The sequence below is a fragment of the Salvelinus sp. IW2-2015 genome, linkage group LG31, assembly GCF_002910315.2.
Source record: "Salvelinus sp. IW2-2015 linkage group LG31, ASM291031v2, whole genome shotgun sequence".
Lineage (NCBI taxonomy): Eukaryota > Metazoa > Chordata > Actinopteri > Salmoniformes > Salmonidae > Salvelinus > Salvelinus sp. IW2-2015.
In genome coordinates this window covers 5,357,655-5,373,210 of record NC_036870.1, presented here as the reverse complement: position 1 = coordinate 5,373,210, position 15,556 = coordinate 5,357,655, and the positions used below count along the sequence as shown (strand labels likewise).

At 44.7% G+C, this 15,556-nt stretch overlaps 1 protein-coding gene across 1 annotated transcript in view; it reads left to right on the top strand.

Moving 5' to 3' along the window:
* Nucleotides 1-10,779, top strand: part of kmt2ba (lysine (K)-specific methyltransferase 2Ba) — an 87,637-nt gene extending 76,858 nt beyond the window's left edge. The window contains exons 26-37 of the mRNA XM_023975693.2: nt 399-477; nt 744-901; nt 1,146-1,304; nt 1,546-3,997; nt 4,159-4,266; nt 6,092-6,246; nt 6,415-6,546; nt 6,771-7,023; nt 7,248-7,361; nt 7,464-7,547; nt 7,678-7,807; nt 8,107-10,779. Coding sequence (XP_023831461.1) covers nt 399-477; nt 744-901; nt 1,146-1,304; nt 1,546-3,997; nt 4,159-4,266; nt 6,092-6,246; nt 6,415-6,546; nt 6,771-7,023; nt 7,248-7,361; nt 7,464-7,547; nt 7,678-7,807; nt 8,107-8,382 — 4,100 coding nt within the window. The 3' untranslated portion in view covers nt 8,383-10,779. The remainder of the gene's footprint in view (nt 1-398; nt 478-743; nt 902-1,145; nt 1,305-1,545; nt 3,998-4,158; nt 4,267-6,091; nt 6,247-6,414; nt 6,547-6,770; nt 7,024-7,247; nt 7,362-7,463; nt 7,548-7,677; nt 7,808-8,106) is intronic.
* The last annotated feature ends 4,777 nt before the right edge of the window (nt 10,780-15,556 follow it).

Here is a 15,556-nt window from a genome sequence, read left to right as displayed (position 1 = left end):
GCAAAACCACTTGTTGCACGCAGTGCTCAAGTTCAGAACTGCTGTCAGTCAAACCCTGTAAAGCGGAGACCCTGAGCTCTGACGTATAGCATGGAACTGTATAGCCACTGCGTTCCAATGTAGGAATATATCAGTGTCCAAATCTGCCWTTTTCRACCCGTATACGGGTATGAGTGTAAAGGGTTAACAAGAGCCCCGGGCTCTGGTCAAAAGTAGTGCACTACATAGGGAATAGGGTGCCATTGGGAACAAAACCTCCCTGCTTTTTATTTGGAAGGTGTGACCCATATGATCTAAAAGTATGGCCAGTAAGGGATGTAATATTACCGCCAACAATCATTCCCCTTTTTACATGTGAAACCCTCTGAAGCCATCCATCTGTCTCCTTCTATATCCAGGCTCTCTGCAGATCAACAGGCTGGGTGTGCTGACTGAACTATCAGCCAATGGAGCGAGGTTGTGTCCTGTGGGCTATCAGTAAGTGACCAATGATCCACGTGACCGGACATTAACGGCATCCATTTTGATTCCTGTTGAATAATCCATTTCTGAATAATTTAATCGGGGGTTGTCACTGTCTAATTTAATATACTGTTAATATAAGAAATGAATGGCCRTCTAAARCTCCTGAGTTACTTTGTAGGATAGMTTCCCTCAAGTTAATTTTAGAATGATATTGGGTTGTTTTATGTATTTGACTTTACTCACCTTTTTCCTCTTCTCCTTCCTCTTCCTCCGTCCAGGTGCTCTCGGCTGTACTGGAGCACAGTGGACCCTCGTCGGCGCTGTAAGTACACCTTTAAGGTGACAGAGGTGTGTTCTCCACTCCCAGAGAAGCCAGGGGAACCACTGTGGTGGGACCAGGAGGAGAACCGAACCATAGCCCACAGCCCCTATCAAGGTCAGGAAACCCATACACCTAACCTGCCCCTATCTGGTAGTAGGGTGGAGCACTTCAATGGATAACCTWGATGTCCCCTATTTTATATTTGTTTTTTTCTATTGAAATAAATAACCGAAGGATAAGTATAACAACTCAAGTACATGGGGGTCAAACAATATTTTCTATTGAAAACGGACAATCTACTAATTCTCAAAATGGACTCTTCAAAGTAAATAATGTTCCTTTTTTGTTCCTTGACCAGAAATGGAGATTCCAGAGGCTGTGATGAGTCCTCCGCCCATTGAGGTATCTCCCAGCACCACCCCGTCTCCCCTGAAACAGGAGACGGGGGCCAAAACCCCTGGTTACTCACAAACCAGGAGACCAGCAGGAGGAACATCTCGACCTCTTCCCTCCCCAGGTAACACCACTCCCTTAGACATTAAGTTTGATACCCGTTTATATTAGTTTCGTATCTAAATCAGTTAACAGTGAAATATCTGCTTTACTGAGGAAGTTTTTACTCAATATGATATGTTGTCTTACCTAGCAACCTTACATTGAATAAACTAAGTCCCTTAGCATAAGAGTTTGCTAAATGACCTCAATGTAAAATGTTACTGTTCTGCCATGACACTSACTGGGGATCCTCTTCTCTCTAGGGAGTGCCATCTCCAAATCGCACCACATCCTGACACTCAGAGACCTGGACGATACCCGCCGGCCGCGTCGCCTGTCTCTGAGCTGCCACTCAGGGGACTCMTCCTCCCCCACCGACGGCCTCGCGGGACCAATGACGCTCCGWTCAGGGGGCACCCTCCACCCCAGGTCCCTCCCCTTCAGTTCCCCTCCCAGAACCAGCGAAAACCTCCTGAGTTCCCCTCGGCAAGTACGACCTCTCGCTGGCTCCTCCAGCTGGGGCTCCCCTCCCTTGTGCCCCTCCAGTCTTACCCACCCTTTCTCCTTGCGGCCTGGCGCCGCCGGCAGCCCTCCCTCCAACCTCCATCTGGCCTTCCGCCACTCCTCCAGGATTAGACAGCCATTCAAAATCCGAACTCCAGTGTCCGCTGAGGTGCCACAATACTTCTTAGCTTCATCCGAGCCAGAGAARGCAGTGGTGGCGCCCTCAAACGGGATCACATTGACAGAAAATAACATGGAGGAAGACACAGACGTCAGCCCCCTGATGTCGGATCAGGACTTGCCCTTCACAACATTCGACGTGGCGGACGCGGACGTGGCGGTGGCCTCTGTGCTAAACGCCAAGCTGGAGTTTGACGAGGCCTTGCTGAACGAGACTGTGGCGCTTCACTGTGGAGGGTCCCATACAGGTGKAGGAGATATGGAAGAGGAGGAGGCACTAGAGGAGGAGACCCAGATCCAGACTCAGGGTAGGGACAACATGGACGCCAACAAGGCCCCAGTATTCACCAAAGCCATGGCCTCTAAAGATGATCTGGAGAACGGTTCCTCAGACGAAGACATGGATCACTACTTGAAGTTCTCTCGTACGGTGGTGGTGTGCGAAGCCTCCAAGGACTCAGGGCAGGAAGGTCTCCCTCTCCCCCCACCACTTCCTACGTCTCAGTCCATTGCTCAGCTTGACGGAGCGGATRATGGCTCCGAGAGTGACTCGAGTGAGGCTACCGGCGATCAGGAAGAAACTCARGAAGAGGGGAAGAGTGGGGAAGCTCAGGGGGCTGACAGTCAAGAAGTGTTTGAAACCTGTGACCCAAATAACGACATGATGTCTATTGAAGAGGAGGTTCTGATGGACTCTGACCAAACGGAATTCCAGAATGAGGTTCTTCTGGACCCAARTAGTGGCCATTTTGTTTCAGCTGACGACGGCACCAGAGTGTACCTGGCTAATAATAAAAAAGCAGCTCTTGATGACAGCGATAGTGACAGCTCTGGCTCCTCTACAGATTCTCTCATTGGAGTGGATGACGAAATGGGAGACCCAGACTTCGAGCCGGAACCCAAACCCAAACCCAACCCAAAACATCCTGTAAAAACCATCAAAGTCATGCAACGCCCTAGTCCTGTGAGCATGAAAAGTATTCCTCCTAAACCCACACCAACACAGAAGAAAATCATCAGGGTGTCCCTACCTTCTGCACCTGCTCTGCCTCTKAATGTAGCCTCCTCTTCCCCACACATCGTTGTTCGAACCGTTCCAAGGACAGTCCCCTCCACCGCTTTCCCGACCCCGTTTGTAATAAACGGCATGAACTCTATACCCTTACAGACGGGGGCCACTAGGGGCAGAGCTATCGCTATCCGCCTGGCCACCCCCAGACAAGAAGCTCAGCAGCAGCTGACTACCACTATTCTGTCTGGTGCCTCCAACTCAGCCCCGTCCCCGCAAGTTCTGCTAGTCAACCGTCAAGGTCAGATTCTGATGAAAGATCCAAATACCAACACCTTCCAGACAGTCAGCACCAGTTCTCCTTCCTACAGCCGCATCAGCCAGATTGCCAAGATGATCCACAGCAGTGGTGGCCTGCCACGGGCAGTTCCCCAGGTTGTGGTCGTACCCTCTACGTCAACACCCTCACCACGGACAGCAGTCTTCCATAGTTCACATCTCATCACCACTAACAGAAACAACACCATCACATCAACCACCATCTCTAACAGAAACATCACACCAGCAAGCAACACCAATCTCCTGATCAGAGCCCCACAGAGTTTGCATGATGGGCGAGTGCTGGTCCAAGCCATGCCCGTGACGAGTGGAGCAAAACCAGTGAGGGTCAAGTGCGTCTCTGTGCCCGGCAACCAGGCCCAAGCTATTTTAGACAGAGCCATGGCTACTCATCGYGAGCCCTCTCGGATACGRCCTAATATCCTCAGGGTGAGCCCATCTCAGCTGAGCCCATCCCAGTTCCAGGTCCACCCCTTCCTCAACAAACTCCAGTCCCCTGTAGCCATCTCTGCCGCTCCTGGACAGATGCTCCGTCACGAGCCAGCCATCGTACCAGAGTCCCAGTCCCAGGTCCGCGTTAAGAGAGTGTCCTCCGTCGCTGAGCGTCCCGGCAAGAAGAAATGCAAGACTGATTTCCTCCCGCAGTTGCCCTCTAGTGACGTGGATGACCTAGATGGCAGCAGGTAAAGGCAGAGTACCATATCTACGATATGGGATTTATTGTTTCCTCTTTAACTTTTTAATGTTGGAACCCTGACTGCACTACACATTTTCCAATTTAGACAATTAAAGATATTGATTAATAGATTTTTACARACTAAGAGTCACTGTTTTCGTCACACAGAAATAGTGGCGTTCGAATCAAAGCCCCAACGATGAAAGATGTGCTGGATCTGGACCAGGAGAAAGTTGAGCTCAAGGTCATCCCACCACCAGAACCTGAGAATATCAGGTTAGTTTCTTCTGAAACGTGACCATAGCAAGATGTATGCCAGAAATACACACTGCAAGGTTCATTTTAAATCCCTCAATATATTTTATAATGCGTAGGTACGGAGAGCCTTGGTGGTCACGGTGAAGGAAAAGTACAGCTAGACTAATCCGTTCCCTCTGGGGTTTTTATTCCTTCCCTCAATATAAACATGGATTCCCTCAACATATTTTTTTCTCCCTGAATATCGAAATTCGCTCCCTCAATTGTATTAATCCATTCCCCTTAATTTATTAATTTGTCTCCCCTGCAGATTCGAACACATGTCCTTATCATGAATTGATCAGAGTTCATTGAATTCTACTTCAATCTGGGCTTGAAATGAATCTAATGAAAGTTTATTAGTTGCGTACACWGATTTGCAGATGCTATTTTCTTCTTGTTTTGATATGTTATTGAGAACCTTTTAYTGCCTTTTTAGTCCCCTTTCAGAACCATGGCTGACTTGATAAATGATAAGCTACTCCTGACTCCTTGAGGATTTGTGTAGCCTAGGCTTATAAGAATGGCAGTCTCCTTATGTAGGCCTACCACAGTCCCATTCCCACTTGGCCGATAACATACTGCAGCCTAAATGTAATTATATTTAGTTAATTACATGCTTCACATGGTGATGATCACTGACCATTCAACAGCTTATTTCCAGTTTCAGTGTTTTCATATGCAAACAAATCACGAGGGCAAATAATGGTGTGCAAAACCCATTAATTAGGCAAAGTCATTTCAATAGCCTGAAAGCCTGGAGGCTCGCTAGCAGTCATAACTGAATGACGCAAACCAAATACACTTTGTGCAAACTCCGATTCATGTTGTATAAGTGGCATGAACATTGTTCATTTTGCACACCTCTCATCCCTGCGACAGTTTTTACCGGCCTCATGCATATAGTCAGGGCTATATCTCCAGTAAAACATGGCACCAGCCAAGCGCTTGGATGTGTTTATGATTGTTAACAAGCATGTGACTCCTCAAAGGCAGAAAGGAATGTGAATTGAATTTATTGAGCATCATTTCCAAGAGGCTTTGGTGTTAACAGGTGCGATGATGTGCTCTCATCCCTGTGCTAGGCAGGAATTCCGTCTGGCTCTGCTCTATGATCTTAGCTGTTCTATAGCCTGTCTATACTCCGGCGGAGTTCGTTAGCTACCTATCCTAGCTTGGAAATTAGCTAATATCCAGGTGAACGTACTGTCATCGCAACAAAGCAAATAGCTATCAGTTTTAGTTATGAACATAGATGGTTTAAAGCGGCTCTGGCTCTATCTGTGCCTGGTCGGTTAAGTCGCTATACAGCTATAGCGAGCAAGATACCTAGCTATCAGCTAAATTAGTCAGTCACACACGCATGCAAACACACACACACACACACAGCAGCATGTTTCTGAATTCCTGGGAAAGGAGTGAAGAGGGCGACAGAATGCCGATTCAGAGTACAATTACATGATTGAGGGAACAAATTCCTAAATTAAGGGGATGGATTAATAAAATTGCTTTTTATATTGAGGGAATACATTTTTATATTGAGGGAACTAATGAAAAAACATATTAGCCTAGCTGTTATTTTTGTCTCCACCATGACCCATAAGGGTACATAGGTGCTCTTTTATTAATACAAAGAAAGCTGACGTCTTTTGACTTCAGTTGGTCCGCCTCATTTCTTTTTTGGAATGACTCAACCCAGATGAGCACCCCTTTCCATAGAAAGCCACAGCAATATCTAAACTCCATTACACCTTAGTTTTCATTGAATTCATGTAACACCATGTCTGTGTGTCCTGTCTTATAGACCACCTCCCGTACCTCAGATGGAGCGGCAGCCCAACAGCACTCTACGTCCACCCAGCAGCAGCACCACTCAGAGTAGCAGCAACATCCATGGGAAAACCCACGTGTGGGTCAGTGCGCGCCATGGAGATCTCTCCGACTGGGGCCCCTACTCAGGTGGGCAACCTTGAGCGGTTATACATATGATTATTTTATATTTTTTTTCCCATTCATCCAAAAACCCATATTTAAAGTCTGTTATGAATGATAAAAAAATATGTGTTATTTCTGATAAATAAAATCTGACTTAACCTTCCYGTTCTTAACACACTTAAAACCGCTCAGGTTTTAGCTCAGACGAGGACATGCCGCCACCTAAACAGGACAAGACCAGGTTCGACAACAGGAACCAGCCCCACCTGCGCTTTGAAATCACCAGCGACGACGGCTTCCATGTACAGGCAGACAGCATAGAGGGTGAGAATCTCATTCTAACTACGGAAACAGTAGTTGTAACTTACATAGTTGTAGCTATTCCTATTTGTATATAAAAKCATTCCCTATGCAGAATCTGTTGTACTGGCTTTTAACTCCAAGACTAGGCTTAGTCTGAGTCCAGTAAAACCACCCTATGCAGTATCATTCTTATACTTTCTTATTCATGTCCTTTTTTTTTTTTTTCTTGCCTCTCCCTCCCTCAGTGGCGTGGCGAGCGGTGATTGACGGCGTCCTGGAGGCCCGAGCAGGGTTCCATCTGAAGGCGTTGCCCCTCGGCGGGGTGAGCGGGGCGCGGGTTCTGGGCCTGCTCCACGACGCTGTCATCTTCCTACTGGAGCAGCTGCAGGGCGCCGCCGGGTGCAAACAACACCGCTTTCGCTTCCACCGCTACGACAGCCCTGACGACGAGCTGCCCATCAACCCCAGCGGCTGCGCCCGCGCTGAGGTCTACTCACGGTAAGAACCGAGCACTGAYGTCTGTGGTTAAAATAGGTATGTTGAGGACCGAGTCATCTCGCCATAAGAGCGCCATCATTTTATCCCTTAATAGAATGTAKAGGTGATTTTCATTTTGAAGCTTACTGTCAGATTTGTAAAGTCGTTGAATGTGAATGTTATAGCCCGAATCCTACATCTCCTGCGTTTAAACAAATTCCCTCTCCGCCCATGTCCCCTCACAGGAAGTCAACCTTCGACATGTTCAACTTCTTGGCATCTCAACACAGACAGCTGCCTGACATCATGTCGACGCCATGTGACGAGGAAGATGATGACATCCCGCTGAAATCCACTAGGTTAGACAACTCCACAATTACCATTTAGTTAATGCTGTCATTTGATTGTTCTGAGTGAAATAAGTTCTAACCTACTGGTTTCTCCATGTTCCTATCTCATAGACGAGCCACCAGCACAGAGCTTCCCATGGCCATGCGCTTCAGACACCTGGAGAAGACCTCAAAGGAAGCAGTGGGGGTTTACAGGTCACTAAGAAACTATTTTTACACGTTCTGATATTATTACTATTATGATCACTTTGTTTTTTTAGGGTAAAATACTTCATACTTACTATTTTTCTCTTTCACTCTTTATTTGATTTTTTCCTTATCCTAGGTCTGAAATTCACGGACGCGGTCTGTTCTGCAAGAGGAACATTGAGGCAGGGGAGATGGTGATCGAGTACGCAGGCAACGTCATCCGTGCTGTTCTCACGGACAAGAAAGAGAAATACTATGACAGCAAGGTTGGTCAACAACAATCAATGGAGCAATCATGTTGAATACAGAGGAAAATACATTTAAGAAAATMCACCGATGCAAAATATACAGCAATGCATCTAATTTCATTCAATAACTAAATATATTTTTACCATTCGCAATGATACATTTTAATCTACGCACTTAGATTTTTAACTTGCGTTCATGGTGTGCGGTTTTTAGTGTGTGTCTTTTGTGTATTGGTGTTTTTAAGAGCTGGTGCAARCATTTCCCCTTTGGGTTTTCAATCAAGTACTATCTAAAAACCCTCTTATCTCCTCGTCAGGGCATCGGCTGTTACATGTTCCGCATTGATGACTTTGATGTGGTCGACGCCACCATGCACGGCAACGCCGCCCGTTTCATCAACCACTCGTGCGAGCCCAACTGCTATTCACGCGTCATCCTCGTGGACAGCCACAAGCACATCGTCATCTTCGCCCTGCGTAAGATCTACCGCGGCGAGGAGCTCACCTACGACTACAAGTTCCCCATTGAGGGTGACGGCAGCAAGCTGCACTGCAACTGTGCGGCCAGGCGCTGCCGCCGCTTCCTCAACTAAAAGACCAGCCAAACGCGCCACGTTGGAGGAGTACTTGAATTCATAGAGGAATATGGAGAGACCAGGGAAAATGCAATGATATGGCGATAGGAGTGTTGCCAATAAGTACTGATGAATTGGAGCCTCCTCCGTAGTTAGTTTAATTTAAAGTCTGACTGATATGACKCATTTTTAATTTAAAGACTGACTGGTGGACATTTTTGGGTTCTATCCTACAGCAGGGTTTCCCAAACTCGGTCCCGGGGCCCTGGGTGCACGTTTTTTGTTTTTGCCCCAGCTCTACACAGCTGATTCAAATAATCAAAGCWTGGTGATMAATTGGTTATTTGAATCAGCTGTGTAGTGCTAGGGCAAAACCAAAAACGTGCACCCAGGGGGAGCCCCAGGACCGAGTTTCTCAAAACCCTGTCCTAGAGGGCTTCTTGAGCCGCTCCCTCTGTCGCAGAAACCAAAAAGGGCGCCAAATGATACAACACGTTTGTGGTATGAAGAGCTATCAGTGTTTGTGAGACAAAATGTCTACAGCTACAGGCAGTTATTCTAGGCCTGCAAGGCAACCCAGTTGATTCAGACCTCAGTAATTTCGGACACTGGTGACATTACGCAATCTCATGGTCAACTCGCTTGGTTTGTCTACGTCCTTGACTCAGTCGCCAATGGCCTCTACTAAAAATGGAGCTAAATATTCCACATTTGTGGTGCTAATCACTTGGACCAGAGATGTGGTTGGTTATGTACTTCATTTCAGTTGTTTCTCATCAGTCAATTACTCTGTTTTAAAGAGGAATTCCATGGTATTGTAGCTATGACAATAGAAGGCTACATTCAAGTGGAGGCAACTGATTTTAGCACCTTATGTTCCATGGCCATAAGCGCAAGCGTTGCTGTACATAAAAGGCAATACTGACCTGTAAATTGGACGAAGAAAAGCCTGTTTTATTTTTTTACTTTGACCCAAGCCACCTCCAGTATACATTTTTAGAGCAGCTATATTTTAATTGTCCATTTCGATATTATGGGAGACCATTATAACAGGCTGCATCCCAAATTCCCTACRTAGTGCACTACTTTTGTCCAGGGCCCATAGGGAATACGGTGACATTTAGAACATAGCCAGACTCTTATGAGCATGGGGCAGGTTCAGGTTGTTCTTTTATGAAGGTGCTGATGAAAACTCCCCAAAAGGTTTGTTTTCACCTATGTTTTTAATGAAATCCCTACATGATTGAAGGTAGACTCGGCGAAATSACGTGGCCACGAATAGCAAGACTTCAATCTAACCAAGTGTCTGCACATGTGCGCACAAGGTCAGTTCACAAGGTTACGGTGTGTTAGCAAGGGCACCAAAACAGTGGCGAAGTTGAACCTCGTTCTTAAGTGCTCTAGTTGTGGCGGAAATTGACCCACTATGCTGTTTACTTTCTGCATCTACATCATATCGCTGAGTCTACCTTTTAACGTTCTTCGCTCATTTCTCCCCTGTACTTGAAATTAGAATGTCATGCTTTAGGTCTGTGAAAACATATCTTGTGACGCACCCCTCTAGAAAGAAATAATTCAACTTGTTTTTAGTCTGCCAGGTATACTTTTTTTCACTATTGTTTTTGTGCTGTTTTGTTCATGATCTTCCGGACTTTAATATTGAGGAAAGTGATATGGTTTGGGGTGAGGGGAAAAAATGCTTTGATAGTACTCTACTCCCTCCCTATCATTTTACAACCCAATTTGTATATGTATTGTTGTATATTGGTATAAATGAATAATCATAATGCTAATGAAAATAAATAAATATGTGTTGTCAAATATTAACCTGGTTTATATTCGCTACTGAACACCCACTAATTTTAAACAGGGGCATGAAACTTACCGTACGATACCTGGTCAAAGCCTATGTTCAGTTAGTCGTCCTTTATCTTCTCTGTTTTCCCCCTCTACTTAGCTGACAGTGACACTCCTCTCCCCTGTCTCACGCGAGTGTACTACCTCTGTGGCTCACCATGACATAAACAAGAGAAGATCATGTTTGGACTCTGTTAAAATAACTACTTCAGCCAGTGCTTGAGGTGCTGGAACTCAGTTTCTGTTTGTTCCGGCCCAAGTCGAGCATTGACTAGCATACCACTTAGAATGCATGGCCAATCCGGCTTCATTCTAAGTGATATGCTAATATGGATATTGTAACTTGCTCTTGGTTTCCAACTGGTGCTGTGCTGGCTCGAATGTGCAACCCAATTTAGGGCACTGAGCTGGCTGTGCATGCATCAAAGGACACAATCTACATGTTTTGGATTTTAGTTGGGGTTTGGAGGGGTCTCTGCCCCAGAGTAATGAATAAATGCAGTTGTGTTATTTCTGTAGGATTATTTAAAAATATTTAAAATAAAAATTAATCTCTCACTGCGTGTTGAACATGGTTCTGTTACCTTGGCACAAAGCGAACTTTGTCTGTACATAGTTGTATACAACATTTCTAAACCTGTTACATTTTTTCTACGCACTTTTTATTTTATTCTTGATGTTCTTGGCTTAATAAAGATCTTGAAAGGTTTGAAGAAATGTTAGTGAGGGATTTGTTTTTGATTCGATTCAATACAACTTTAAATGATTGTTATAAGCTCTGCTGTCTGTCTTGATGTACACTTTGTGATTGTGTTAGGTAACAGGGYGGGGTTGGGGGAGAAATTAGTGGGAGCATGATTGAGCTCACAGTGCACCAGATAAGACAGGCTGACCCTAGCCCCCTGGTACATACATACTGGGGACTGAAACGGGGGTCGCGAGACACAGTGGTTCACCAGTGGTCAGTAATGCGTTGATTAATTGACAGTGGCTGTTTTGATACTTTAGTGTACTTTAAAATTTGGTTGAGCATCAGCAGTTTCTCTTGTTTTGTCACTGATAGTCACTCAATTAGCCATGTCAGCTAACCATTTTTAGATTGGTAAATGAATCTAGCCAGTTATCTAAACTTATAGTAATCATGRACGAATACCGACYGGGTGMGGCAGGTCACGTGMCCAGGGGCCCTGACCTCMAGGGGGCCCCCATTTGATTTTGTTAGTCACTCTCACATCATTAACGTGRCATAAGCAGTGGTGGGAAAAGTATCCAATCTCATATGACATAAAAGCTGACAACTTGTCATTACCTGTTATGACATGTATTTAGACCTGTTGTGACATATGTGTTATTTTATGGCTGTWATGACACCTACATAAATGTCAAAACCTATACAAAAGGCAAAACATTCCATTACACCATAAACATACTGTTAACACGTAGGCTATGTTAACTTTTTATTTTATTGACCATATTCATTATTGTAATTGCGTACACATTGCTGTCAGACATGTGCCGGCCCCAATGCTCTGTTACTGATGAATGCAGGAGCAGGAGAAGACACCCTCTTTTTTTACTGATGACTGATATAAGGGCATGTACATGATAACCCTATCTGGCTTATATGATTGGTCATAGTTTTTTTATTTGTATTTTTTATTTCACCTTTATTTAACCAGGTAGGCTAGTTGAGAACAAGTTCTCATTTACGACTGCGACCTGGCCAAGATAAAGCAAAGCAGTGCGACACAAACAACACAGAGTTGCACATGGAATAAACAAGTGTAGTCAATAACACAATAGAAAAAAAAGAAAGTCTATATACAGTGTGTGCAAATGGCGTGAGGAGGTAAGGTAATAAATAGGCCATAGTAGCGAAGTAATTACAGTTTAGCAAATTAACACTGGAGTGATAAATAGCAGATGATGATATCCAAGTAGAAATACTGGTGTGCAAAAGAGTAGACAAGTACATAAAAACAATWTGGGGATGAGGTAGGTAGATTGGGTGGGCTATTTACAGATGGGCTATGTACAGCTGCAGCAATCAGTTAGCTGATGTTTAAAGTTAGTGAGGGAAATATAAGTGTCCAGCTTCAGCGATTTTTGCAATTCATTCCAGTCATTGGCAGCAGAGAACTGGAAGGAAAGGCGGCAAAAGTAAGTGTTGGCCTTGGGGACGACCAGTGAGATATACCTGCTGGAGYGCGTGCTACGGGTGTTGTTATCGTGACCAGTGAGCTGAGATAAGGCGGAGCTTTACCTAGCATAGACTTATAGATGCCCTGGAGCCAGTGGGTCTGGCGATGAGCACGTAGCGAGGGCCAGCCGACTAGRGCATACAGGTCGCAGTGGTGGGTGGTATAAGGGGCTTTGGKGACAAAACGGATGGCACTGTGATAGACTGCATCCAGTTTGCTGAGTAGAGTATTGGAAGCGATTTGTAAATGACATCGCCGAAGTCAAGGATCGGTAGGATAGTCAGTTTTACGAGGGTATGTTTGGCGGCGTGAGTGAAGGAGACTTTGTTGCGAAATAGGAAACCGGTTCTATATTTAATTTTGGATTGGAGATGTTTAATATGAGTCTGGAAGGAGAGTTTACAGTCTAACCAGACACCTAGGTATTTGTAGTTGTCCACATATTCTAAGTCAGAATCGTCCAGAGTAGTGATGCTAGTCGGGCGGGCGGGTGCGGGCAGCGAACGGTTGAAAAGCATGCATTTGGTTTTACTAGCGTTTAAGAGCAGTTGGAGTCCACGGAAGGAGTGTTGTATGGCATTGAAGCTCGTTTGGAGGTTAGTTAACACAGTGTCCAAAGAAAGGCCAGATGTATACAGAATGGTGTCGTCTGCGTAGAGGTGGATCAGAGAATCACCCGCAGCAAGAGCGACATCGTTGATATATACAGAGAAAAGAGTCGGCCCGACGAATTGAAACCAATGGTACCCCCATAGAGATTGCCAGAGGTCCGGACAACAGGCCCTCCGATTTGACACACTGAACTCTGTCTGAGAAGTAGTTGGTGAACCAGGCGTGGCAATCATTTAAGAAACCAAGGCTGTTGAGTCTGCCGATAAGGATACAGAGTCGAAAGCCTTGGCCAGGTCGATGAAGACGGCTGCACAGTACTGTCTTTTATCGATGGMGGTTATGATATCGTTTAGTACCTTGAGCGGGGCTGAGGTGCACCCGTGACCAGCTCGGAAACCGGATTGCACAGCGGAGAAGGTACGGTGGGATTCGAAATGGTCAGTGATCTGTTTATTAACTTGGCTTTCGAAAACTTTAGAAAGGCAGGGCAGGATGGATATAGGTCTATAACAGTTTGGGTCTAGAGTGTCACCCCCTTTGAAGAGGGGGATGACCGCGGCATCTTTCCAATCTTTAGGGATCTCGGAGGATACGAAAGAGAGGTTGAACAGACTGGTAATAGGGGTTGCAACAATGGCGGCGGATAACTTTAGAAAGAGTGCTTCTTGACAGTGTCATAAAGTGTATTTTTTTACAAGTGATTTAAAATATGAAAARACATGACTAAAGAATTMATTACAAGGAAAGGACATTTATTGACATGAAAAATAAAGATTTTTATCAATTTACGTTTTGACAATTATGTAGGTGTCATAACCAGCCATAAAATAACACAATATATGTCACAACAGGTGTAAATATATGGGTCATGACAGTGTTATGAACATATTATACTAGGGGTGGGWCTAATCCTGAATGCTGATTGGTTAAAACCGCTTTCCAGCCGGTGTCTATTCCACAAACTACCACTGGCAAAATCTTTACTCTGTTCCATCTGACTGTGCAATCCACTGTCTCATAAGCCCAGCAATTTATAAACTTAATCTCCACTATGAAAAGTATCTAGACATTATCTCAAATTTCTTTTAGACAAAAATGTGGTTTTCAACAACGGAGATTTGTATAAACCTTGCTGTCTGTCTCCAACATTTGCAACATTGTTTCAATATTCAAATTCGATCTCCAGCTGTCCCATAGTAATGAACTTAACCGGAGTCGGGACGAGACAGACAAGTTGAAATCRTGAATCAGCTGGCATTTTTTTTATGGATATATGCAAAGAAATGTCWAACGAAACGAAGTGCAGCTGGTTTGCAGTCTTTACAGCTTCAGTTCGAAGTGATTGCGTTAGCTGTGTTGTTGGCTAGCGCCACTGAACAACAGTGTCCTGACAGACGAGTGAGCTCATTTTCTATGCCAGGCGAAATCGCGCCTCAGCTCATTGTTATGGATGTATCCAAATAAATGTCACTAGGAAACAGCTTTAACAAATGCAGCTACTTTGTTATTCTGGCTGCACTTCTGGCTGCACTCTGCACTCTGGCTGCTACTTTGTTATTCTGGCTAGCAAGCAAGGGATAATAACGTTGCCAGCCAATATGTCAATGGAACATTTAGAACGAACGACTGGGTCTCGTCCATAGACACAGAACAAAAAGACTGAACGACTGGGTCGAACGACCAGCCGGCTTGGGTAGCAGCCCTAGATTTGTGTCGGGACTATGTCTTGTGGAAGGTTGAGTAGAGAATTGCATATATTTTTTTATAAAATTGCAAAATGTATAGAACTGCAGAAAACCTGCTTTAAAACGTACAGTTTTCTCTCCAACATGAAGAGGTTGGCCCCTAAAAGAAACTAGACTGCTTGGTGAGTCCTGTAAAGGGTTGCGTCAATCGAATCTGGTATCAGGATAAAATGTGATTCAGAGTCACCGAATATACTTTAAGTATTTTTATTTAACACAAGCGGTAAATGCAATTTTCGTATATACGGGTTCACTGTATCACCACGCAGGGTAAAGCAGAGAACTGACTGAAATAGTACAGACATCTTCTTTTATACTGTGACAGAGGTAGTTCCAACTTGAGAGTTGGCCTGTCACAGTAGAGGCTTAGCGTGGTTTAAACTTGCTAGCCTATCGGTGGTGCCCAGGCTGGTCCCAGCCTCACAGCACACAGGATCCAGATATCCGGAAGTGTTTGTTGTGAAGAGTGAGCTGAGTTGTCGGTTGCTACATTGCTCAGTTCCTGTTTTCTTGTTATTCAGTAATTTTCCATCTTGTCTCAACCTTGTGGTTAGCACAGTCGACACCCTAGATTARCAACAGCTTTTCTGCAGTCACGCTATGTTTTGTGATTAACATGTCCTATTTCTATAAGGCATATATTTTTGTTAAAAAGAGAACAAAACCATCCTTCACAGTCCAAAAGGCTAGTCCAAGTCACTTATTTCTACATAAAAGCAGGCTCTAAARCCTTGTTCACACTGCAGGCCTGAAAGATCAAATCAGTTTTGCTTTAAA